This window comes from Pseudorasbora parva, chromosome 19 (genome assembly GCF_024679245.1).
Source record: "Pseudorasbora parva isolate DD20220531a chromosome 19, ASM2467924v1, whole genome shotgun sequence".
NCBI lineage: Eukaryota > Metazoa > Chordata > Actinopteri > Cypriniformes > Gobionidae > Pseudorasbora > Pseudorasbora parva.
In genome coordinates this window covers 2,519,830-2,547,448 of record NC_090190.1, presented here as the reverse complement: position 1 = coordinate 2,547,448, position 27,619 = coordinate 2,519,830, and the positions used below count along the sequence as shown (strand labels likewise).

The 27,619-nt window shown below is 36.8% G+C and overlaps 2 protein-coding genes across 2 annotated transcripts in view; both read left to right on the top strand.

Moving 5' to 3' along the window:
• The first annotated feature begins 1,301 nt into the window (after window positions 1-1,301).
• Window positions 1,302-22,816, top strand: mapk15 (mitogen-activated protein kinase 15). The gene is made up of 14 exons (XM_067425618.1): window positions 1,302-1,661; window positions 2,135-2,233; window positions 2,358-2,387; window positions 3,799-3,889; window positions 4,017-4,147; window positions 5,199-5,362; window positions 7,349-7,488; window positions 7,596-7,653; window positions 7,746-7,883; window positions 9,592-9,697; window positions 11,224-11,521; window positions 14,097-14,197; window positions 18,302-18,439; window positions 22,414-22,816. Exons 1-14 carry the CDS (start codon window positions 1,593-1,595, stop codon window positions 22,591-22,593), a joined length of 1,743 nt encoding a protein of 580 aa, XP_067281719.1. The 5' UTR covers window positions 1,302-1,592; the 3' UTR covers window positions 22,594-22,816.
• Window positions 22,817-23,961: 1,145 nt separating this feature from the next.
• grinaa (glutamate receptor, ionotropic, N-methyl D-aspartate-associated protein 1a (glutamate binding)) overlaps window positions 23,962-27,619 on the top strand; it is a 32,188-nt gene continuing 28,530 nt past the window's right edge. Inside the window, exon 1 of the mRNA XM_067426411.1 lies at window positions 23,962-24,105. The gene's annotated coding sequence lies outside the window, so the exon portion shown is untranslated. The remainder of the gene's footprint in view (window positions 24,106-27,619) is intronic.

Genomic DNA, 27,619 nt, shown 5'->3' with positions numbered 1-27,619 from the left:
CAATGGTATTTGCTTCTATTGAAGCCTTAAGCCCGCATTATTTCAGCATATTGTTTTAAAAGAATCATGTTTAAGTGCAGCCTGGATGCAAGCCGAACTTAGCCCCGCCCACAACATTTGAGGTTGGGAAGTTGCTCTGATTGGTTGTAGGTCTATCTATCCAATTGATGGTTCAGTTGAAACACGCCCCATAATTACAGCCCAATCGAGCCGTATCAGACTTAGTTCCAGGCAGGTTTTTCAGCCCGTAAGTTACGACTTCAAAACACAACTTACGACTTTGTAGCTTTCTAGGCTAAGTCATTCCAAACTGCCTGAGCGTGAGGAATTGCGGTAGCTAGACGTAAACAAAACATAGTGGACTGTACAGGGTTTATGCTCATTTAAAATAATTTCTATCGCCAAAGGTGCTTACTCCTTGCTTATTTAAGGGAAAAGGAAAAACGACGCATATGGCAAGAGAAGCTGTTATACCGTTTATTTTACGTTATTTGTATAATTGGAAATGTGTTTGGTATTAATTTATTCTTGCACTCAAAAGACTGAAAACTAGCTAACGCTAGAAAAGCTGCTGATAATGAATAACATTTGCGGATAAATAACGTTAGAGCAATACCTTATTTTAATAAACGATTTGTTTTTTAATGTACGACTTCCATAAACACAGCATCCGTAGGGGCTGCCATTGTTGTTTCGTGGCCCATGTGACGTCAGAACTCGTAACTGGGAGAATATCGATCTAGTACGAGTTCACGGGTTACGGGTTGCCTGGAAAGAATCTGAGTACCTGGTGGAAAAACTACATTACCCATGATGCTGTACAGAAAATTCCATCAATCAGAAAGTCCAAAAAACCAAATGCTCCAAAATAGCTTTTTAGCCCCGCCCACTCCCATGAAGCACTGCAATTTGAGTAGGACTCCCTACGCTGCCAAAATGCGGAAATGTTTGTGTATAGATTAATATTTTGCTATAAACTTAAAATATATTGTTTTCATATGTAGTAGTTGTATATTTCTCCATCGTTTTAAATTCGATTATGCTGTTCACAGTGCTTCATGGGATTTTCTTCAAATCAAAGTTTGTTAGTGTAATCCACCTCATAGCTGGTTGGTTTGCTTAATGGGTTATAACTCTTTAACCAAGACTTTTAAAACTATGGGGAAAAAATGGGAAAAATTACAGAACCAGCTCGGCTTTTCGCTAATCACGTGACTCACCTTTCGAAAACATGCGCGGCTCCTTTAAGAGATTGCGTCCTTGTGTCTCCACGGTTACAAACAATACAAACCCAAGTGATGCTTATCTTTTCCAGCAGGCCATCGATTATCTATAAAACGACATAAACATTTGCTGTTGTTTTTTTTAACAGGTCAGATTTAGAGTTTATGTAACTCCTTTTATATGTTTGTATTGTCAATAGTGATTAAGATCGTGTGTAGATGTTTTGTATTCGGCATGTCACTTAGGAAAAGCCCAAGGTGACCGAGTGAAGTTTTCATCTATTAAATATAACATTTGGGCAGTCAGGATTTTATTCCTGCCATGATCAAAACATCTTAAAAAGGGTAAAACGAAAAGGAAAAGACGGGATGAACATCACAGAAGTTGAAGAGCACATCACCCAGAAGTATGACATCAAGAGAAGACTTGGGAAAGGGGTACGTTTTTAAAAAGATACAAACTGAGTAATATAAGCAGTCAGCTAGGGTTATGTAGACTATTTAACTTACTGCTTTGTGGACAATTTAAACATTAGAATATCATGAGTTATTGTTTCTATCGTGTGTTGATATATTCAGTAGTGATCATGAGTTTGAAGTGCTGTACCCTGTGATTGGTGCAGTTTAAATGGGGACTGATGCTTCTGTTTAAAGTAAATTGACTTTACTTAAGAAGTAAATAGAACAAAAATGGATGGATGGACGGCTGGCAATATGTTGGAAAATATAAATATTAAATGCCATATAGGTAAATATATTGTCTAATGTATTTCATGATATTTTCCAATATACTGCAATATATTTTTGTTGCGTAAGGGATGGCAAGAGACCTGGCCATCCATTTATACAGCGTCTGTTTTCCTTCAATCAGCTGTTTAATCACAGTGTGTGTTCAAATCCGTTTGTCACAGGCATATGGAATAGTTTGGAAGGCGGTGGACAGAAAAACAGGAGAGATTGTCGCTGTGAAGAAAATCTTTGATGCCTTTAGGAATCGAACTGATGCTCAGGTTAGAGACACACATTTACTGTATTATACTGTAGTACTGTTCTGAACAGGTAAAGGTAAATTAAGCTCAGGTATTAATTGTTAAAGTGTTTTAATTTTACACTTCTTCTGCCATTTTCCCATAGAGAACATTTAGAGAAATTATGCTCCTCCAGGTAAGAATATTTCAAAATTTGTTTTAACCCATATATTTACACTACAGGTCAAAGGTTTGGGTCTGTTTCGTTTTTTGTCTCCTCCGCTCACCAAGGCTGTGTTTATTTGATCACAAATACTGTAAAAACTGGGAAATATTCCTTCAGTGTAAATGATCAATTCTCTATGTGAATATATAGTAAAGTGTGATGTATTCCTGTGATCAAAGCTGAATTTATCATCATTACTCCAGGTTTCAGAGTCACATGATCCTTCACTAATCACTCTCAGATGAGGATCTGATCATCAACACACATTTATGATTATCAGTGATGAAATATTTTTTTTTTTTTACTGTGATACATTTTATTCTTTGATGAACATTACAGTTAAAAAGAACAGCATGTATTTGAAATAGAACCTTTTGTAACATTATAAACGTGTTTACTGTCCCTTTTTTTCCTGGCTGAACATAGTAAATTCTGCATATTGTTAAAGGATTATCTCACTTCAAAATGAAAATGTCCTGATAGTTTCCTCACCCCATCTCATCCAAAATGTTCATGTCTTTCTTTCTTCAGTGGAAAAAAGAAGAAGTTTTTTTGAGGAAAACATTCCAGGATTTTTCTCCTCATAATGGACTTCAATGGGAACCAACGGCTGAAGGTCCAAATCAATGCAGTTTCAGAGGAAGAGCTTCAGAGACTCTGACCGATCCCAGAGGAATAGAGTCTGATCCACACAAACCATCAGACATTTTCAAGTAAAATAAACATGTATATAGTTTTTAACCTCGAATGCGTGACTTCGGTGTTGTGACTCTTCACGATGCATGGTCATCACATTGGAAAGGTCACATGACAAAGGTGGAATTACGTGCAGTGTTAAAACGAACGTACAAAGACTAAATCAAACGCCCTTTACAGAAATAAAGGTAAAAACAATGATGACAGACGATTTTAAAGTTGGAGGAGAACATGAGATGGAGTTTGTCGGCACTGGGTCGACATTTCCACCTGCGTCATGTGACCTTTCAGACGTGATGACATCATGCATCGAGAAGAATCACAACTCCGAAGTCACGCATTCAAGGTTAAAATGTATATAAATGTTTTTGTTTTTTTAGTAAATGTCTGATGGTTTGTGTGGCTCAGACTCTATTCCTCTGGGATCATCAGAGTCTCTGAAGCTCTTCCTCTGAAACTGCACTGATTTGGACCTTCATCTGTTGGTTCCCATTGAAGTTCATTATGTAGAGAAAAATCCTGGAATGTTTTCCTCAAAAAACTTCATTTCTTTTCCACTGGAGAACGAAAGACATGAACATCTTGGATGAGATGGGGTGAGGAAATGATCAGGACGTTTTCATTTTGAAGTGAACTCATCCTTTAAGAATGTTATCAAATGTCCTTCTTCTTTTCTCTTTTGCAGGAGTTTGGGGATCATCCTAACATAATTAAATTACTAAACGTCATCAGAGCCCAAAACGACAAAGACATTTACCTCGTGTTTGAATTCATGGGTAGGAGAGCATCTTTGCTACGGTGTATATTATAATTCCATGTTCTTGTCCTAAGATTTAATAATTATTAAGTTGATCTTTAATGCCTATACTTTATCAATCACACCAACTATTCTTTTCTTTTCAGACACAGACCTACATGCAGTAATAAAGAAGGGAAGTCTATTAAAAGACATTCATAAGCGTTATGTAATGTACCAGCTTCTGAAAGCGACAAAATATCTTCATTCAGGCAACGTCATTCACAGGGACCAAAAGGTTTGTCATTATTATGGAGTCAGTATGGAGCACCACAAGGCTCAGTTCTGGAGCCGCTGCTTTTCATCCTGTACATGCTACCCTTGAGATTATTACGATAACTACAACTCAATATTACTAAGAGGCTGTTTATAGCCACTCCCACTGATCAACCAGCTCTCTCTGATGATCCAATAATTACTAAGAATTGTTTAAACAATTGATATGTGTCCTGCAGACGGCTGAGCAGCCCAAACGGCACACTTTTAACTGATGTTTTTAACTCTTTCCCTGCCAGCCACCGCCAGGGTTTTTGACCATTTTTCCAAAAATGTATTAGCCCATAGAATATTTTGTTTTTCAAAATATCTGAGCATGCAATATATCAAAAGAAAGAGCTGACCCTCTTCTTTTAAACAAACAAACAAACAAACAAACAAAAAACATTGTATTCCAGCTTCATGCTTTCCTCTTTTATCAACTCTTGAATATGGGTAAGTTTCATAAAAAAGCTACATTTTAAACAAAAAGCTGAGAAAATCAAGTTTTTGTGAAAGACTGTATCCAGATCAGATTCAGAGATGATCAAACACAGATGGTGATGGACACAGACGAGTCCATCAACACCTCTAATGCTTCACAGTCCTGCGTCCACATCTCATTCAGTAACATTTGATAGTTTTGATTTATATGATGTTGATGATCATGTTGTTTTGCATATGCATCTGTTTACACACGATTGCTTGTTTTACTGTGTCTTCCTCACGTGTGTTTTGATCAGGAGATTCAGTTTTGATTCAGAAAATGCATAATAGCGCCCCCTAGCATCTAACAGTGACAACAGAAAATGCAGTTTTTGGCTGGGAAGCATTTTCTCACAAATAACGGAAAATTACGTGTTTAGTGGGGAAAGAGTTAATGATTCAGCCCAGTTAGTTAAAAGCTTTTTAATTTACCATGTGAGTGCCTTGTAGTATTTCATCTTCAAAATTTGACAACTCAATACTATCCTTGGAAAATGAGTTTAGACCAGTTCTGATTGAAGTAATTTCTGTATTTTTATTTTTTAAAGCCATCTAACATCTTACTAGACTCGGATTGCTTTGTGAAACTGTGCGACTTTGGCTTGGCAAGATCCCTGTACCAGATCCAAGAGGATGCGGCGAATCCTGCCTTGACAGAGTATGTGGCAACGCGATGGTACAGAGCCCCCGAAATACTCTTGGGATCCATTAGGTTCGTGGCCTTTAAAAGAGCACCTATGATGCTATTTTCTATCTTTCTTCAGTGTGTGATGTTGCTGTTTGAAGGGAGTTCTTCTCTATATAAGTATCAGTGTTTCTGACCTCCTGAAACGCCTCCATTGTAGTCTTGAGTTTTCTTCTGAGAACTAACACGTCACAATATTCCTCATTGTAATAATTCATACACAGTATAAATAGGCGGGGCTCGCTTGAGTTAGTGGTGTGTTGAAACTGGCTGTTCTGGTAAGGGGCGGGACATTTCCCAAATACCAATCACAACACACTGCTTCAGCCGACCAATCAGAGCACAGTGTGATTTTCAGAAGGAGGGGCTTCATAGAGACAGGAACTAAACAGAGTTACTGACAGACTGGGAAGAGAGGAGCCGCAACAATGAGAAAATGAGGAAATAATCGACATCAAAAACAACATCAAGACCCTGTAAAAGGGCATAACAGAATCTTTAGCCCTCATCCTTCCTCCATCATTTTGACCTGAAAACTTTTTTTTTTAATGTTGAAAATTTTGTTTATCAGAGTGGTTTAAGACCCTAGGACTTTCATCGCACTTGAACCACAAATACACAAAAAATTGACTGGATTCTAGGATTTTTGTGGTTGGAATTTAAAAAGGGAACAATTACTTTCCTTGCGGGTCAATTTGACCCCCTTAGGAATGAATGGAATGTGAGGAATGCTTCAGTACACATAGAAAAACCTTAAAATGCTCCAAATTCTAACAAAAAATGCTAAAACTTTACCACAAAACTATTTTATAATATCTACATGTGCATCTGAATGCATACTTAAAGGTGCACTATGCAACTTTTCGTCCACTGGAGGGCGCCTATTCTAAACGGCTCGCGAGTACCGGGACTTTTATTATGACCAGACGGGACACAGTCGCCGGGTGCACGCACTTCCGCTTTTTCCGGTCAGGTAGAGTAGCTCTTTACATTTAAGGGGCCAAGGGCTTCAGCCATCCGTCCACTCTCTTCCCTGAACTGAAATAAAGTAGTGGGCTGTACTTTCCACACGATTGACTTCAGGTTCAAGTACACCAGGTTGGCAGGTGGTTATGTTGCCCGCATACCGCCTCCCATGGCCGAGACTGGTATTACGACACCTGTCGGGCTGGGGCTAGTAATGCTACTGCTAATAAAGGTTGATATCTCTGCAGCACTATAACTTGACATTTTTTTAATGACATCATTGCCCTTATTTCTTCTCATTCTTTTGATGCGTGTAGGTCTTTTTTTGGGGATATTTTTACCTCAATTTTTACACATGGCACCTATAAGAGAGAAACAGCTTATCCGCTCCATATAACGCAATGAAATATCATCTTATATTATTATTTCTCCGCAAGAGGTCGGCAAAGACTCCCAATGTGAGAGATTTTGAGCTGAATTAAAAGGGTTATGCATGAAATTGTGTTATTTTGAATTTAAGTTGAAAGAATGTGCTTTTTTTATTATTAAAATCTAGTAATTTAAAGGTCAATTTAAAAAAAATGCATTAAAAGAAAAAATATCCTTATTAAATGTTAAAGGGCAAGTTCACCCAAAAATGAACATGTGATATTTATCTGCTTTTCATTTTGGGGTGAACTATCCGTTGCTTTCTGGACAAAAAAACTAAATTACCGATAAGCATTATTTTATGGCTTCAGGTCATTTTGATCCGCAAGGTAAAGATGAGGGTTAAGGATAGTATATAGCATGTTAATCATAATGTACAATATATTATGCCCTCTGAGATTAGGAATGCAGAATCCCTTATTGTTTTTAAATCATCACTTAAAACATATTATTTTAGGATAGCTTTTATGTGATTCATTTGTCTACTTTGTTCCTGTTTTTTTTTGTGTATTTTCAATTCATATTTTTATGTAAAGTGCTTTGAGATGTAACATTTAAAGGTGCTATATAAAATAAAGTTTATTATTATTATGATAATAAGTTCTATATTTCCTGCAGGTACACGAAAGGTGTGGACATGTGGAGCATAGGTTGCATTCTGGGAGAGATGCTCCTGGGCAAACCGCTCTTCCCTGGGACGTCTACCATTAATCAAGTCGAAAAAATCATGAGCGTGATTCCACATCCTTCTACAGAGGGTGAGTTCGTATCTCACAAAAGGCTTGTTCTTCCAGACGACAACCGGAAAGCTTATGGAACATGTTCAGAGTTACTGTTCATTAATTTATATATATATATATTCCAGATGTGGTGGCCATTAAATCAGAGTATGGGGCTTCTGTGATCCAGAGAATGCTGCTTAGGTATGTTAAATATGTTTGAATGGTTGTTTAGCTGAACTTGAACGAGGACTCTGCTGTCATAATAATCATGCTTGATGTGGATGTGTGTTTAGACCACAGGTGCCATTAGATGAAATTCTGCCGGCATCAGTGCCACCCGACGCCCTTGATTTAGTGCAGCGCCTGCTGGTGTTCAATCCAGACAAGAGACTCAGTGCAGAGGAAGCTCTGCAGCACCCTTATGTGTCCAAGTACGTCTCACTTTCTTTAGTGTCTTATTTAAAGAGGTCCTTGATTATGATTTAACTTTAGTGAATGTGTGTGATGTCGCTGTTTGAGCAGAAACAACATCTGCAAAGTTATGGTGCTCAAAGCTCAAAGCAAAGGGAGATACTTGCTGGTAGCCATTCTACATGTCGTCTCTTCTTCTGGAGTCTCTCCATCATTGTCCGATTCTGGTTTGATCATAAATGGCTGAACAGTTTCTGACATTTTCAGTGTGTGTGTGTGTGTGTGTGTGTGTGTGTGTGTGTGTGTGTGTGTGTGTGTGTGTGTGTGTGTGTGTGTGTGTGTGTGTGTGTGTGTGTGTGTGTGTGTGTGTGTGTGTGTGTGTGTGTGTGTGTGTGTGTGTGTGTGTGTGTGTGTGTGAAGTAATCAGAACTGCTAACGCAAGATCTTAAAGCCCCGCCCTTTTTAAGAAAAGGGCAGGTAGCAGCAGCTCATTTGCATTTAAAGGGATTGCACACACAAATGCCGTTTTTTTTTGCTCACCCTCAAAAAGAGACAATTTTAACATGCTATAAAAATTCTATGTGGGGTATTTGAGCTAAAACTTAACATACACACTGACATGAGACTTATTTTACATCTTGTAAAAAGGCGCATTATATGAAACCTTTAATGTTTGTAAATAATAATGTAGTGGCCAAAAGTGACGTCCAGCCTAGTAAATTTAAAACCCTTTAGAAAATGTTACTCTTTATTAAAATATTAAAGATTTTGTACGCATATTGCATAGTTTTATTGCTTGTTTTATTGGTGGTGATAATGCAATGAAACATGCCAAATTGGCTTTCATGCAAAGAAATCATAAACAAGAGGGAACCAATGACATATTATAATAACTGATTATGTCGTCAATGCATGCTTGTTGTTTTTCTATGCATCTATTTTGCATAGTAAAATTAAACCTGTAGTTGTAGTGTGCCTTTTTTTGCCAAATAACTTTGTCAGATAAACACCTTAACCCAGTTTAGTGTTTTCCTCTTCCCTGTCCTGTCCTCATATTTTGATGGTTTAATCAAACTTGTAGGGTGATTAAAAATAAATATCCTCTCCTGATATCGTTTTTGACTACTAATGTATGTCAAAATGAGATCGCTATTGTTGATTGGCTATTAATTAATGTTAACCAGAAATGATAATGTTACTGTTAACCAATTACCGAATGCATTAGCTAAAGTACTGAGGCATTATTTTGGTCTAATAAAAAAAAAAAAAAAAAAAAAAAAAAAAAAATATATATATATATATATATATATATATATATATATATATATATATATATATATATATATATATATATATATATATATATATATATATATATATATATATATATATAATTTTATGTTTTTTCTTCATTCTAATAATGGTGGTTAACATTATTTACAAGCTGTTAATAATGTAAATGCCTTAATTTTTATTTATTGATTTATTTGAGGTGCAGTCAGTGTATAAAAAACAACTTAAAGTGCAAATGTATGTATTTATTTTGTAACTTATGTATCATCTGTTTTACTTATATGTATCACATTACAGAAGTATAATTATCACTGTATGTTGACCATAAGTCATATTGAGATTTTTATTTTATTTTATGAAAAATGAATTAGTAAATAGATTAATGAATAATAAAACAGTAGAAATATTCATCCTCTTTCCATATTCCATTGCAAGATTTCACAACCCAGCCAGAGAGCCTTGTTTGGTCTATGATGTCATTCTGCCGGTGGATGATGATGTCCAGCTCTCTGTTACTCAGTACAGAAACAAACTCTATGAGGTGAGGGGAAATTTTCCATTCATTATTTTCCCACAGATTTATTTTGACCTTTGTCCTCATGATGTTTCTCAAGAGCAGTCGTAATGTTGTGAGTGTACACAGTCACGGGAATTCTGTGTTATGTTAACAAACGCTGTGTTACAGTGACAGAAACTTCCTTCTGGAGACATTGACACATTTACACTATCAATCAAAAGTTTTGTTTTTTGAAAGAAAATAATACTTTTATTCTTCAAGCATGCATTACAGTGATCAAAAATGGCAAACATTTTATATTTCAAATAAATGTTCTTTTGATCTTTACAGATTTTAATGTGTTTTATTATAAATGTGTCTCTTAAGCATCAAATATGAGAATGATTTGTGAAGGAATATGTGACACTGAAGACTGGAGTATAATGATGATAAATTCAGAAATAAATTACATTTATATTCAAAAGGTACCTGATTTTACTGTGTTTTTCTCAAAGAAATGCAGCCTTAAAAATACTTAAAACATAAAAATTAAAAAATCCCCCCCCCCCAAAAAAAAAAAAAAAAAAATTGGCCAAACATTTGAACAGTGTATTTATAGTAATAATCTCAAGTTCTGCTGTAGTCAAGACCACCTAAACCGAGACCAGACCAGCTCTCCTTAAATTAATCTAAAAGATCCACATCTACTATCTGAGAAATGACTTATATTTAATGAATACATGTAATTAGAATAGTAAGACACTATATAGTGCTGTTACCAATCAAACCAATGACAGTAAAATGAATGGCAAAAGTTGCATCTGCATTGGAACACCTTCATAAATAATGTTCAGATTAATTAAACATTAAAATATTAACATAATTTAACATTCACAGAATCATTTAATCAACCGATTTGTTCAAAGCAGCTGATTGAGTTAATAACAAAATGTTGCTGAATTAGCAAACACAGTTTAAAATCTGTCATTTAATATTAATCTATTGAACGTTTGTATAAAATATAATTTGCAGTCACGCTTATATTAATGAAAACAACTCTTTTGCTCTTGTGATATTGCTTAATTATATTTTATGTTGTAAAAAAAACTAAAAACTAAACTAAATCTCAGAATGTTTTGCCCATTTATATAAATTTTGGGCATTTTTGAGACAATGTTGAATTGATTTTGAACCCGGCAGCACAGTATCAAAAGAAATCACATTACATAGAAGTTATTGATTACATTTTAAACAGTAAGTTTTACATCAAATCACATTAATAATGTTAAATCAGACAATGTTCTTGACTGGTCTTGAGATCAAATCCAGAGTCCTCTAAGTCCGAGACCAAGACAAGACTGAGAACAAATACGGTCGAAACCGAGAAAAATGGTCTTAAGACCGGTCTCGGGTACTACAACACTAATCTCAAGGTTAGTATGTACAGGATGAAAAGTATTGGTCCCAGAACTGAGCCTTGTGGTACTCCAGTCCATACTGACTCCATAATACAATAGCACATACTTAAAAATGACTTTTTTCTCCATCTTTCCAATTTCTCCTAAAAAAAGATGATCCTGGAAAAAAGGGCCAGTCGGCATATGCAAAAACAACCTCATTTCAGGCAGAAATTAGAGGAGAAGACTGCAGTGGAGAATGAGGACAGTGGATTGGACAAGAGAGATGGCAAGCGCGGTGTGGATGGAGATCATGAGAGGAAATCTCCCGGCGTTAAGAAGAGCCACAGTGGACCCGGAGCAGCTGTTGCCAAACCTCTCAGTCGGCCTGAGCAAACACAGGACAGCACCAGCTCCACACTGAGCCCCAGTGCAGGCAAAACCTCTTATAACCCCATCACACACATGCCGAGTGAGTTCTGCTGACGAGTGGCTGTACGATCACATTCAATTTACACTGCAGGTCTTGATATGCCCGATTCGATTTGTCAACTATATTCCATTTTTTGATGACCAGCTTACAGGGATCGTTCACCCAAAAATGAAAATTGTTCCATGATTTATTCTCTCTCTAGTCATCCTAGGGGTGTATGAAATTCTTCTTTCAGACGAACACAATCAGAGTTATATTAAAAAATGTCCTGGCTCTTCCCAGCTTTATAATGGCAGTGAATTGTTGGGTCATTTTTGAAGTCCATAAAAGTCCACTTTTATGCACTTTTATGATGATAAATGCACTTTTATGATGATAGATGCACTTTTATGATGGATAGATGCACTTTTATGATGATAAATGCACTTTTATGATGGATAGATGCACTTTTATGATGGATAGATGCACTTTTATGATGGATAGATGCACTTTTATGATAGATAGATGCACTTTTATGATAGATAGATGCACTTTTATGATGGATAGATGCACTTTTATGATGGATAGATGCACTTTTATGATGGATAGATGCACTTTTATGATGGATAGATGCTCTTTTATGATGGATAGATGCACTTTTATGATGGATAGATGCTCTTTTATGATGGATAGATGCACTTTTATGATGGATAGATGCACTTTTATGATGGATAGATGCACTTTTATGATGATAAATGCACTTTTATGATGGATAGATCCACTTTTATGATGATAAATGCTCTTTTATGATGGATAGATGCACTTTTATGATGGATAGATGCACTTTTATGATGGATAGATGCTCTTTTATGATGATAAATGCACTTTTATGATGGATGGATGCACTTTTATGATGGATAGATGCTCTTTTATGATGATAAATGCACTTTTATGATGATAGATGCACTTTTATGATGGATAGATGCTCTTTTATGATGATAAATGCACTTTTATGATGGATAGATGCTCTTTTATGATGATAAATGCACTTTTATGATGATAAATGCACTTTTATGATGGATAGATGCTCTTTTATGATGATAAATGCACTTTTATAATGGATAGATGCACTTTTATGATGGATAGATGCTCTTTTATGATGATAAATGCACTTTTATGATGATAGATGCACTTTTATGATGGATAGATGCTCTTTTATGATGATAAATGCACTTTTATGATGGATAGATGCTCTTTTATGATGATAAATGCACTTTTATGATGATAAATGCACTTTTATGATGGATAGATGCTCTTTTATGATGATAAATGCACTTTTATGATGATAGATGCACTTTTATGATGGATAGATGCTCTTTTATGATGATAAATGCACTTTTATGATGGATAGATGCTCTTTTATGATGATAAATGCACTTTTATGATGGATAGATGCACTTTTATGATGGATAGATGCTCTTTTATGATGATAAATGCACTTTTATGATGGATAGATGCACTTTTATGATGGACAGATGCACTTTTATAATGGATGGATGCACTTTTATGATGGATAGATGCACTTTTATGATGGATAGATGCTCTTTTATGATGATAAATGCACTTTTATGATGGATAGATGCTCTTTTATGATGATAAATGCACTTTTATGATGGATAGATGCACTTTTATGATGGATAGATGCACTTTTATGATGATAAATGCACTTTTATGATGGATAGATGCACTTTTATTATGGATAGATGCACTTTTATGATGATAAATGCACTTTTATGATGATAAATGCACTTTTATGATGGATAGATGCACTTTTATGATGGATAGATGCACTTTTATGATGATAAATGCACTTTTATGATGGATAGATGCACTTTTATGATGGATAGATGCACTTTTATGATGAATAGATGCACTTTTATGATGATAAATGCACTTTTATGATGATAAATGCACTTTTATGATGGATAGATGCACTTTTATGATGATAAATGCACTTTTATGATGGATAGATGCACTTTTATGATGGATAGATGCACTTTTATGATGAATAGATGCACTTTTATGATGATAAATGCACTTTTATGATGGATAGATGCACTTTTATGATGGATAGATGCACTTTTATGATGGATAGATGCACTTTTATGATGAATAGATGCACTTTTATGATGATAAATGCACTTTTATGATCGATAGATGCACTTTTATGATGATAGATGCACTTTTATGATGGATAGATGCACTTTTATGATGATAAATGCACTTTTATGATGGATAGATGCACTTTTATGATGGATAGATGCACTTTTATGGGCTTCAAAAATGACCCAAAAAGTCACTGCCATTATAAAGCTTGGAAGAGCCAGGACATTTTTAATATAACTCCAATGTTCCCAGAACTGAGCCTTGTGGCGCTCCATACTGAACATGACTCTAAAATAATAAATTAAAATTGTACAATATATTGACATATAAAACAGTTATTTTGTATTGTAATAACATGCTATTTTTACTGTACGTTTGAACAGAAAATACTTTTTTCTAGTTCCCAAAACGAATAACCATATATTACTCATTTGATAGCCATAAAAGGCATTACCCATTTATTTTGCAGATGGTTCAGTCAAACTGCCCCACTACCCATCTCCTCCTCAGCGGTTTGGGAGGAGGAATCAGGAGACTGTTCTGCTTTCAGACGGAGCTAATGGGTCTCTGGTACGTCCTACTGCCCCGCCTGACATTCAGAGCTGTGGTGTATTTAGCCCCTGAATGCCCCTATTATGACCTTTCATGTATTGTGTAATATACAGTCAAACCAAACATGATTCAGACTCAGATATAATGTTTCTCTAGTGTGTGCAGGACACTAGAGTTCATTTCTGTCAGTGAGGAGAGCAAAATAAAGTCAACTGTGAATCTATTATACCCAAAATTAATTCTACCTGTAAAATTTATTAAAATGTCAGACCAAAATGATTCAGACACTTTGAGCTCATCATGTTTTGCTTCAGTGTTTGTTCTTGAATTGCTAATGTGACCTTTGACACCACAGACTGAACTAAATGAAGCATTGCTGGTCATTGGTCGACCTAAACTGGTGCTATCTAATTGTGTTCTTAAATCTAACAGCTGATTGGTTGATTGTGATCCATTACATCCCTTTCTATCAGTTATCTGACATTATCAAGAAGAATTTGCTCTGACACTCAGTTCTTTTATTACTATTTTCTAAAATATAGTGAATAAACTGTGATAATGTGAGAAATGTTGAAGGTGTCTGAATCAATGTTGGTTTGACTGTCGTAGATTATGAAAGATCTGCAAAGTTATTAATAGTACTTATTAATTTCGTTTTAAATACTGAATGTTTCTGCATGTTATTCATATATAAAAGCACTTATGTTATTCATGATTAAGTATTTTATTTAAATGGAAACGTATTTTACTGTTAGTTACGTGAGGCAAAAGTAGTTTGAATGAAGAATGAACTGAAATCATTCACAGCATTTCAACACAACTTCTGCTCTTGTATTTGAGGGCTATTATTGGATCATTGAGGGTAAACGTCATATGCGACTACGCATTACTTTACGAAGAGCTTGCGACCTACTAACTACGTTCTGCCTTAAGAGCAAAGGGTGCAACCAAATAATGTACAAAGTTAGTTACAAACTAGCTAGTAGTTACTGGGCCTCTAGTGTGGACTTCGTTCCAATTTAAAGTCCAATTTAAGTTTTGAAGTTCTTTAGCTTTTTGTTTGACTGTGTTAGTCTTAAAGGGGTCATATAATGCAATTTTTGTACAATTTAATATGATTATTTAGTGTCTAAATTAAAACTTTGTAATATACTTTAATTAAAAATTCTATTTAGTATTCTAAGAAATCACTCATTTAACCTGGTGAAAAACAGCTCTGTTTTCAGCAAGCCGTTTCTGTGCATGTGCCTTTTATGCTAATGAGCTTTGCTCACCCCGCCCCTCTGTTCTGTGGGGGCTTTGAGTGTGAAGCGTTGCTTACGCCCGTTTCACATATACTCCGTCTGCAGTGCATGTGCGGTGCGTATTTTTTTCCGTATCCATGTTAACGGATGACAGCTTTCACACTGCACGCAGATGCGGTCCTCAGTCCGTTCCAGGTGCGTTGCGTCTGCAGCAGTGCGCCGATCGTTTTCGTACCGAGTCTATTTTTTGCTGCGCTGCGCTGCGCTGCTGCATTAAAGCGACAGAACATTGTTCGCATTAAAATAAACATGTACTGACCCAAAAATCTAGTAATTTCACCACAGATGCATATACGTTAAAATATACTCCTGTTTCAAAGTCAACACATGGCTTTTTTTCTCAAGTTAAGCAAGGAAACGACACCTTACCTGGCATTTAGGTAAAAAAAGTGCCATAATGGATAGCACTCGTCCTTTCTTGGAGGAAAAAATAAAGTTATTTATGACCTGCAGGATTTCTTTTAAAAGGGTTTAAAAATGAAAGAAAAGACGAGAGTCGGCTGTTTTTGAATAGACTATTGTAAGTTTCTAATTTAAAATGTTTGTGATTTTAGGCTATAACCTATGTTTAAATGTTTTGCCACTTGTGTGAGCTAAATCTAAAGTAGGCTACTAGGCTATATAAATAGGCCTATGAATTCATTAATTGAATAAAATGTTGTTTAAATGTAGTAGCCTACGTTAACCTGACTTTTATGAACAAGTAAGATAATTGCAATTCTGACGAGCCATGTTCAGTAGCAACTTTTGGATTTTAAATAAAAAATAATGAATAAATGCAGTGTTTGTGGTAGGCAACAGCGGATCAGTTGCGGTCTGCAAACACAGCATATGTGAAAGCACAACAGGGCGCGATCCTGCAACGCACACGCACACGCAACTCAACACGCACACGCACTGCAGACGGAGTATGTGTGAAACGGGCGTTAGACAACAGGAGAAAGTTTGACAACGTGAGTCTCTCAGGACACATCTGTGCAAGTTCAGCCGTATCAATTCGATATATCAGATATAGCAACATCAAAATGACTGCTGTGTTCATTATTGCACCCAAGAACAGAACACCACAATCGCTTAGACGCCATTCTGCTCCAGCGTATCCACAATAGCGGACTTTGACAATAAAAGCTTGCGCTCGCTCAGGGCGGGTCTGAGCTGAAACGCTGCTGTCAATCAACAGTCGTGGGAGGGGTGTCCGATCGTGTGATGTCACACATCGAACGGCTTGATTTCAGACAGATTTAAACATATAAGGAGATAAAATAAAAACAATGGATGGATTTTTATCATTATAGGATGGTTTTGTACAGTCACTGCCAACACACATTGCTGTATAATCAACTTGTAAAAGTGCATGTACCATTATATGACCCCTTTAAAGTTATGACTAAGCTGGTGTGTGTTCCAAAACTATGACAAAATTTGCGTTCAGGAAATATAAGCATTCAAAATGTACAGTCTCTCACTTCTGTTAAAATGAATCTCAGATTTTGGTGACATCATCGCAGACTTCACTTGCTCGTCAAATCTTCTGTCCAATCAAAATGCTCTCTAGAATCTAAAGCCCGCCCCCTACACTGCTGAAGCTAAGGCTGAAATCGGTCAGTTGTTCACACACATTTACTAATTTCTACATGGTGAAAGGCACAGCACACTATATATGTGATAGGAAATGATTTAGTGTAAATATGTTTTCATTTGAGGCGAATTAAGTCTGTTTTCATGTTAGTTTCACGCACCGCAGCAGCGCACACACCCCAACACCCCAAAATTCAACTACAGACACGAGAGCGCAGCGCGGATAATATATACGCGAGTGCGCTGACAACAAACATATCGACCCATTTGAATTCTGCACAGAATGCTGCATTTCAAAGCGATATGAGATTATGATGATAAACAGTGTTAGAGGAAACTGGAAACCAAACAGAGAAAGGTCCGCTCTAGTCAAACTGTGATATTATTAACGAAACACTATTGGCGAAACACTATTTCAGTAATTCCAGTCTCACTTCCTGCTGAACCTATGTAGGTTTGTAACTCATTTGCATAATGCCAGCCCATTGGCTGAACAGTGTTTGCTTTGCCCGCCTTCAAGCACTGAAGTCGTATCTGAGACTAGAAGAGTTTGGTTGGTGTTGTTCATGTGGAGGAGAAGCTGTTTTCTGCTGCCAAATCAAATCTACTTTGATGAGATTGATACGGTAAAACCCACACCATCGTTACTGTTCGTATTACTGTGTGTCAAGAGCTGAGATATCATAGAGCGTTTGGATTCTGACCAATCACAGCAGACTGTGCCGTCTGACCAATCAGAGCAGAGCGGGTCTCAGAGAGGCGGGGCATAGAGAAACTAAATCTTTGAATGAACCGTTTCATTCGGTTTCAATAACGGAAAAAAAATATTTAAAACCAGATCCAGAGCAAATACTTTACATTGTATCAGCATTTTTATATAGACTCAATACAGAAACAAACTATCTGTGAAATGAGATACTAGTAACACTTCTGCAGATATTCCATATCATAAAAAGCAAAGCGTCTCAACTGAAAAAAACGCTCTAAAGCACCCACAGCGAGGTGATTTTAGCTGGCTAAAAATGCTTTGGTGGACACGCGCCCTAAGAGAAAAGAGCTGATGCTGCAACAAGTATTATGAGAAAATTAACATGTTTTTTGCCCTTGGATGCATGTAAAGCTGTTGTAGGAGACTAAAAAAACTAAAATAGCTTAATAAGGCACTGATTTAAAGACAGTAAATGGTAATATGGTGCAAAAACATAATTGAAATGTTTAATCTGTCCATTCTTTCCATCAGGCTGTAGAGCAACGAGGTCGTTCTGCCCCTGTAGGCCACACACACTCTTTCTCTCTCACACAGCCTCATAATAACCCCCTGCTTCGCAAGGATGAACCCATTGTTTCCCCTGGGTTATGTGTCACCTCTGCTCGCTTGGTGAGTACACAAAAATCACAGCGTCTGTCTATTTGATCTGAAATGTTTCCAGTTTGCCTCTTGTTTACTCTGACCTGAAACATTGCCATTTGCTGGGTCTGAATACGGAATACATAGAAAGCAGTGCTATGTTTCAGGAGGTCTAGTGTGTGCATTCTTCCTTGAATGATTCTTGCTATGCTTCACCTTATTTACTGTGATTTAAATGAATGCTATGCCTCATCGAATGCTTTACATCAGGTCTATCTAAATCTTACCCTGGAGGGCAAATGCGCTGCAGAGTTTAGCTCCAACCCTGATCAAACACACCCATCTGTGATTTTCTAATGATCCTGAAGTCTATGGCTGCATCTGAAAACCTAGGCTGCTGAGTCGTTGCCTCGCTGTCTTATCAGGCAATGGCTTGTAAGGCAGTGTTTTGTGCGTGAAGGCACCTCACAGAACTGATTTCGGACTGACTTCTAAGGCATTGTAACAGTTTAATGATCTACAGCAAAATAGAGAGAGCTTTGGTGAGAACTAAACACATATTGAATTATTTAGTACTATTTGCACGGGATTAGTATTATCTAGGGACCTCTGTGATTTACAACCCCAAATCAGAAAAAGTTGGGACAGTTTGGAAAACGCAAATAAAAAAAGAAAGTAGTGATTTCTAAATTTACTTTGACTTGTATTTCATTGCATACAATATGAACACAAAATATTTCATGTTTTGTCTGGTCAACTTCATGTCATTTGTAAATATGCATCCTTTCCTGTCATTCAGACCTGCAACACATTTCAAAAAAAGTTGGGACAGGAGCAATTTAGGGCTAGTAATGAGGTAAAAGTGTTAAATAATGATGTGATTTGAAACAGGTGATGTCAACAGGGGATTAAAATTATGCTTTGGTACAAAAGCAGCATCCAAGAAAGATCTAATCCTTTAGGAGCAAAGATGGGCAGAGGATCGCCAGTTTGCCAACAAATACGTGAGAAAATTATTGAAATGTTTAAAAACAATGTTCCTCAAAGAAAGATAGGAAGAGATTTGGATATTTCACATTCAACAGTGCATAACATAATTACAAGATTCAAGGAATCTGGAGGAATTTCAGTGCGTAAAGGACAAGGCCGCAAGCCTAAGCTGAACAACCGTGATCTCCGATCCCTCAGGCGGCACTGCATCAAGAATCCTCATTCACCTATAAGCGATATCACCACATAGGCTCAGGACTACTTTGGCAAACCTTTGTCAAGTACCACAATACGTAGTTACATCCACAAATGCCAGTTAAAACTGTACTGTGCCAAAAGGAAGCCTTATGTTAACAGTGTCCAGAAGCGCCGTCGACTTCTCTGGGCTCGGAGGCATCTGGGATGGACCATCACACAGTGGAAATGTGTACTGTGGTCAGATGAATCAGTATTTCAGGTATTTTTTGGGAGGAATGGGCGCCGTGTGCTCCGGACCAAAGAAGAAAAGGATCATCCAGACTGTTACCAGCAACAAGTCCAAAAGCCAGGGTCTGTCATGGTATAGGGTTGTGTCAGTGCCCTTGGCAAAGGTAACTTTCACTTCTGTGAAGGCACCATTAATGCTGAAAAGTACATAGAGATTTTGGAGCATAATATGCTGCCTTCAAGAAGATATCTTTTCCAGGGACGTCCATGCATATTTCAACAAGACAATGCAAAACCACATTCAGCACACATTACAAAGTCCTGGCTGCGGAGGAAGAGGGTACGGGTACTTGACTGGCCTGCCTGCAGTCCCGACCGGTCTCCAATAGAGAATGTGTGGCGCATTTTGAAGCGCAAAATGCGACAACGAAGACCCCGTACTGTTGCCCACCTTAAGACTTGTTTGCAGGAAGAATGGGACAAAATTACACCTGAAACACTTCATCACTTGGTGTCTTTAGTCCCTAAACGTCTTTTAAGTGTTGTGAAAAGGAATGGCAACATTACAAAGTGGTAAATGCTTTACTGTCCCAACTTTTTTTGAAATGTGTTGCAGGTCTGAATGACAGGAAAGGATGCATATTTACAAATGACATGAAGTTGACCGGACAAAACATGAAATATTTTGTGATCATATTGTCTGCAATGAAATACAAGTCAAAGTAATTTTAGAAATCACTTCTTTTTTATTTTATTTGCACATTCCATACTGTCCCAACTTTTTCTGATTTGGGGTTGTAGAAATTACTCCCACATCTGAGTTTTGCATGCCACATTCGCGCGGGATAAGCAAAGCCTGTGATTTTACTTGAATTTACTGACTTCTCCCGGATATGATGTCAAGACTTGTAAATGTTTTTTTCGTTATAGATATAGTATGAAATCATAAACAGGCATCGATATAATTTTGATTATTTTATAGTAATAAACATTACGAACTGAGCACAGACCGGCGGCAAGAGTCAGAATTCATTCATCACGAGTGAGAAGCTGACGATATACAGCGGAAGATTCTGTTTTTAAGGTCCCGTTCTTCGCGATTCCATCTTTCAAACTTTAGTCAGTGTGTAATGTTGCTGTTAGAGCACAAATAATACCTGTAAAATTATAAAGCTCAAAGTTCAATGCCAAGCGAGATATTTTATTTAACAGAAGTTCCCTTTCAAAGCCTACAGCGAGCGGCCGGTTTGGACTACACCGCTGCACTTCCTGCTGTGATGACGTCACTAGAACCGTTTGTTGACGAACCCTCCGCCCACAAGAACACGCAAAATAGGGGCGTGGTCTTGTTGAGCTTGCATCTCCCCGTTATGGTTAGAGGCGGGACCTTTCGGGGCAAAGTGCGCTAAGCTGCTGTCCAATCACAACACGGGAAGCGCTGGCCCAATCAGAACTCGTTAGGTATTTCTGAAGGAGAGACTTCATAGAACAAGGAAATCATCAGGCCGTTTTTAGGACAGAGGAAACAGCGCTGTACAGATAAGTCAATTGTGTGAAAAATACTGTGTTTTTTTACACGCGAAACATGAACTCATGTTATATTGCACACTGTAAACATAATCAAAGCTTCGAAAACACTCGAAGAACGGGACCTTTAAATGTAAAAGCGGCCATTTAAACAAGTTTGTCATTGTTCTGTTCTGTTGTGTTTTTCATTAAGAATATTATTGATGTTAATATTAAACACACCATTCAAGCAATTTGCTCCCAAATTGATACTCATTCTAAAGTGAAAATAATCCGTGCTGAGCTGCACGGGAATTCATAACGGTGCGCATTATTATGGAGCCTCCATTCTTCGTTAAATATAAAGATAGAAATGTGCACCAGAAAAAAAAACCTTACAAAAATGATATACAATCCGCCTAATCCTGGCCAAATCACAGAGATGTCGAATCACACGGGACTAATATTATCACAGGACCTCGGTGTTCGCCGAAATATGGTAGGTAATTTGCGGGGGAATTTTTACTTTACAAATGACAGACATGGCCGATTCGCACGGGATTAAGATCACAGACATTCTCTGCAATTATTACAAATCACCAGAGGTCCCAGATAACACTAGTCCCCAGCGAATAGGGCTTTAGTCATTTCTCGCTAGAAATTACATCAGAAGTGGAAAATATTGGTAAAAAAACACATTTACACACAAACTGACCAACAAACGCAACTTTCAGACGCCATCTTTTTCCCCCCGCTCAACAGTCACTGAATTAAAAGCACAGGATTGTGGGATATCAAAGGCAGCGAAGGATACATGTATGCTGCTTTCAAAATCAATCAGATGGAGGTCTCTCATGAAGTGAAGCTAACATTAGATTCGGACGTTGTTTGATGCCTTCCTGCCTTCAAATGTGTCCTCCGAAGGCAGCATTTTCCATGTTTCTGACGCAGCCTTTGATTAGCATGTTCAGGTGTGTTTGATCAGGGTTGGAGCTAAACTCTGCAGCGCATTGGCCCTCCAGGGTAAGATTTGAATAGCTCTGTTTTACATCTTAATGATATCTTAATATCTCACTGTGCAGAACCAGCGTTCGCATTCACGTGATGCCAAGCTTCCGCCAAGGTTTAGCAAGAAGGTTTTCCAGGGAAATTCGAACGTTTCTGCTGCTGGGGATCCTCGCGCCAAACTAGGCAGTTACTCTCAGGCCTATGGGACGATCAGCAAGACCGGACTGGACAATCTACTGAAGAACTGCCACTAGGAGTGGGAATAGTGGAGAGAGATCACAAGACGGTCATTGGAATCTCCTACAGACCAAATAAAAAGGCTGGATTGCACACGAAAAGATAACCACATAGTCATCACACGCTGTGAAGATTATGGCCACTGTGGAAAATCCCAGATTAGTGCTGCTAATGCCAGTTTCAATTCAGGTGTCAACTACTTTGTTTGTAAATATGTGGCGAAAACATTTATTAAACATGTGTAGAGAACATCTATGCAATGTGTGTGTCATGTTCTTGGTTTATAAAGCTTTACCAATCAATAAAACTTAAACAATCAAGGCTTTAGGGCAGTGGTTCTCAACAAAATCTTTTTTTTTACATTATTATTTTATTATAGCTTGTTTCAGGCAAATTTCATTTTGTTACCGCTTGCAAATTTGTTTGAGAACTAGGCCTACTACTTAGTATTTTTTCAAACTAAAACGTTTTTGGATTTGAATATTTTTTTTTATATATTTTGTACTATTTTAAATAATAACATGCTGGCCATCAATTCCATAGACGCATCATTTGTGGCTGTTTCCATTGGCCACTAATCCGTCCGCCATATTGGAACGGTCAAAACACCGGCCCGTGAACACTCGAGAGCAAGTTGACTTCATCTGCAACCATAGTTAGTGTATATGTATGGATATCTATATCTGCAATAGACAAATAGGCAGATTTTTTGGTTAATTAACACAGTACAACAAGACGAAGGCGTCAGCTAAACGACATTAAAAAGTTAGCATAGTATAAAAACTTGTAATATTGAGTAAAAACACAAACCAACACATTCCCACCTGTGAAAGTTATCCCACTTCTCAGGATCAGAAGCTACGAAATGTGGCGTCGTTAATTCTTACTGTGAATAGTGTGTTAAATCTTTGTATATTATACTTTATATATTAATATGAATAGTGAGTTAATTCTTACTGTGAAATCTGCCTATTTGGGCGCATATTTTATTATTTATTTTTAACGTGTCTGAATAATATTTAACTTAATACAAATTTTAGCCCATCACTCTCAATGTCTCACTAGTTACTAAGTAGCCCTGACCGCAAAAAGTTATATACTATATTTTCTGTCCTATCTTTTAAACAAATGCTCCAGTCGTGTAGATATTTGGACACTCTTTCTAAAGTCTTTCAATGTTTAAATTGCTTTGTGTTTACATTTTTGTTGTTGTTGATTTTAACTTAATTCTTAATTATCCTAAATGATTTATTTTATTTTTCCTCCATTTGTAGCACTTTGAGGTTTTCTTTAAAATGAAAAGTGCTTTATAAATAAAATGTGTTATATTATTATTATTACGTAAAACAGTGCGAGAATGTTTCTCATGCGTCACGTGTCTTCTCGGCTAGTGGGCGTGGCTAACGGATTCAGAGCAGACGAGCATTACCGCAGCCAACGTCAACACAAACCAACAAACACGGACTCTATTTCTGCTGTTGTTTAATATACAAACGTTTTATTTTGCTGAGCGTCTTCTAATCTGAAGGGTAAGTCTGTCTAGTTTTCTTTCAGCGCGTTACATTTGATAATTTCTAGGTGAATATCGTTGAATAATGCAGGTGGATGGATATGGCGCTATTGTTGTCATGTTGTTTGGTGCGCAAAATCACGGGTTATGTTTTCACGCAAAAACATACCGATTCAGAGATATTTTTATTCTGTAATCTGTTTTGTTTGACAGTAGATATATTACAACAAATGTGTTTGGTTCGTATCATAATAATAACGAGATACGCTGCGGGCCGTCCGTTATAAAATACGCTTGTCCGTTATCCCAGAAAGATTAAGACAGATTTATTGTTAGGTTAGCCTAGCCTAATCCTGGTTTTAAACAGCTAATGAAACGGTTTACTTATGTATAGTTTTTCTGAAGGGATATATCTTTGAATGGAATAGATTTCCTGACATAAATTTGTTTGCTGAATAGAGGAAAGTGTGGTATTTAAATGTTTATATCAGTGTCCCATATGGCTCATTAAAATGGTTTATTTAGACCTCTAGAGTTTATGTGTAAAATCTTAAGTAAATGGAGCCCCTGTTTATCTTTTTATGTCTAAAAACACCTTTGTCTATACCTAATAATAATAATAATACAGTTTTAATGGAGTCTGCTGATGATCACATAAACTGTGTGGCAAGCCGGTTTAACATTTATTCCTTAACAGTTTTCACTTATTCGTTTAATTCCTCCAAGAGTGGATTATTATAATATATTTTTCTCTGGTTAACTGCTAGCTGTTATATTCTTTAGACACTAGTATTACGTTATTGTGATAAGAAATGTTCATAGTAACAATCAGGGATGCAAACACATGTATGGTCAAAAAAGAGAGGTCAAATATCCAGAAACTTACATTGCCACCAACCCCTCCCTTCCCTGGCCCACCCCTATAGGCACAAAGAGTAAAATAAAATTCTGGAAATGTGTTGCAGTGGCAGATACCATAGACTAGTGGATCGCTATTTTTTTTCAGGAGAGCCACATGGTAGGACAAAACTAATAGGAGAGCCACTTTTAGCAAAGTGTAAAAAGTTACATCCAAAAGCATATCTGCTTATCGATCTCATCCCTGAACATACAATATGCAATGCAATCAATACAAAAGCTCCAGCTTTTTCTGTGATTAATTGTGAGTGTTTATATGTTTTTAATATATTTTATGATGCAATCATTTTACAGTAAATGGCTAAATTAATGTAGAAAAACAATGACAGTATACTTGAAATATTTGTGCAATGTCATTTTTTTATGAATATGAATGAAGGCCGGTATCAATGAAACAGATATGTCTCTATAAAATATTTTCCCACCAATTTTAAACATTGATTATGGCCATTCAATATTACAGTGTAACTGAAAGCTTTTTTAAAAGCATTTAGTAGGCTTTTAACCTCAACTTAAAGGAAGCGTCTCATAAACCCATGTCATATTTACCTGTCCTTGCTGTCTGACAGGTAGAAAATAGGCTACAGAAATTGAACAAAGTTATCAAACAGTCTGCACTGCATAAATTATGAATTAAATATAGATTAATCCATTAAAGTACAAAAGTTCTTTAGTCAAGAGCAGTGAGTGATTAACATTAATGACAGACAGCATGGCTGCTGTTGCTTTAAGAGCTGCCGCTGCCGAACTAACGCGCTGTCTCACGCCTTTTTTTCTTTACAACTCTTTGAGTTCGTTTAAGACGTTTTTTTATATGTGAATACTCGACAAAACTGACATTTTGGCATAATTCTTTATAATTTCTGTGTTATAGTTTTTTCAATTGCGAAAGAGAACTGTAATCTGGCACGCTGTCTGTTCATGATGCTGCCGCGTAACCCACGAATCCTAGTTGACAATGCGTGTCATATGCATGTGAAGAGTAATTTTAGCGTAGTAATTTATAGATCACTGATTTTATAAGAACGTGTTCGGAGTGGAGAGCAGGGAAGACAACTGGCAACTCTGCAGTGATTCATGGAAGTAAGGGCAAAGCTAGTTTAAATGTTCAATATTTCCAACTTTTGTAATGCCGCTGTTTTGGGTATTTAAAAATACGTTTTAAAAATATTAATTATTTGTAATAGAGCAGGCACTTTGAGTTTTTAATGGGTTATGTTATAGCCCTGTTTGTTTTTATTAAATATATGTATTGACTGCATGATTATTTTCACCGTATTATTTACTGCCATGCGAGCCGCAAAATAAGATGGGCGAGCTATGCAGCAACACTAGACAATAAAAGATACGCAGCAAGAAGAAACACCAGTGGTTCACACGTGTGTGCATACACTGCTGTTTTGGTACGCAGTGTTTGGTGGAGGTAATTCTGAATTACTGTTGGTGAAATTATAATCAGACCCACCTCCACCTCTTAAAAAACTCATCAGATCTGCACGATTCACACAAGTCACCCAAACTGACGTGAAAAAAGCGAGATGTGCCGTAAAGCACACTGTTTGCATCCCTGAACTATAGGTATGGATGCTTGTAAATATACTGTATAGTGTCCAATATGGCTGTCAAAATGGCTAAAACCACATTTGAATTTTATACTTAAATGTTATTAATATTTTAATTTAAAAGGCATAATTTAATTTAGGCGAGAAAAAGCTTTTGGTTTGTCTCCTGAGGTCACTCCCCCCAAAAAAGTCATCTTTAACCCTTAAAGGTCCACTGAAGTTTTTTAGCTTTTCGTATGACTTTGTTAGTCTTAAAGTTATGAATAAGCTGGTGTGTGTTCCCAAGCTATGACAAAATTTGCGTTTAGGAGATATAAGCATTCAAAATGTACAGTCTCTCACTTCCGTTAAAACGAATCTCAGATTTTGGTGACATCATCGCAGACTTCACTTTCTCGTCAAATCTTCTGTCCAATCAAAATGCTCTCTAGAATGCTTTCTAAAGCCCACCCCCTACACTGCTTAAATCGGTCAGTTGTTAACACACATTTACTAATTTCTACATGGTGAAAGGCACACAGCACACTATATATGTGATAGGAAACGAGAGGAGAGTCTGCTTTTAGCTATTATGCCAGCCGCAGTTGGAACCAGCTTCCTGAACAGATCAGATTTGCTCCAACAGTAGCCACATTCAAATCCAGACTCAAAACACATCTGTTCAGCTGAGCATTTACTGAATGAGCTCTGAGCACTGTATGTCCGACTGATTGCACCCTATCTTATCTCTTTATTCTTTTCATAATTGTTTTAGTTTACCTTTGTTCTTTTCCTTGGTTATTGTTTATTTTATATGTTCTTTTGAGTTAAATATGATGAGTGAAAACTGGGTTTGATGGAAATAGTAAGTTTGACAGTAAGGTTTGAGTATGTGTAAATCTGTGGAGGGTATGATGAGTGAGAATGGGTTTAACAAGAAGGTTCCTGGGTAAAAATCAGGGAATAGTGATCAAAATGGATGTTATGAACGTGTTTGAGAAAGAAATGAATAAGAGGTGCTCTAATAAAGATGGTACATGTATGTAGGCTGTAAACTAAAGAATAGGGCTGTAA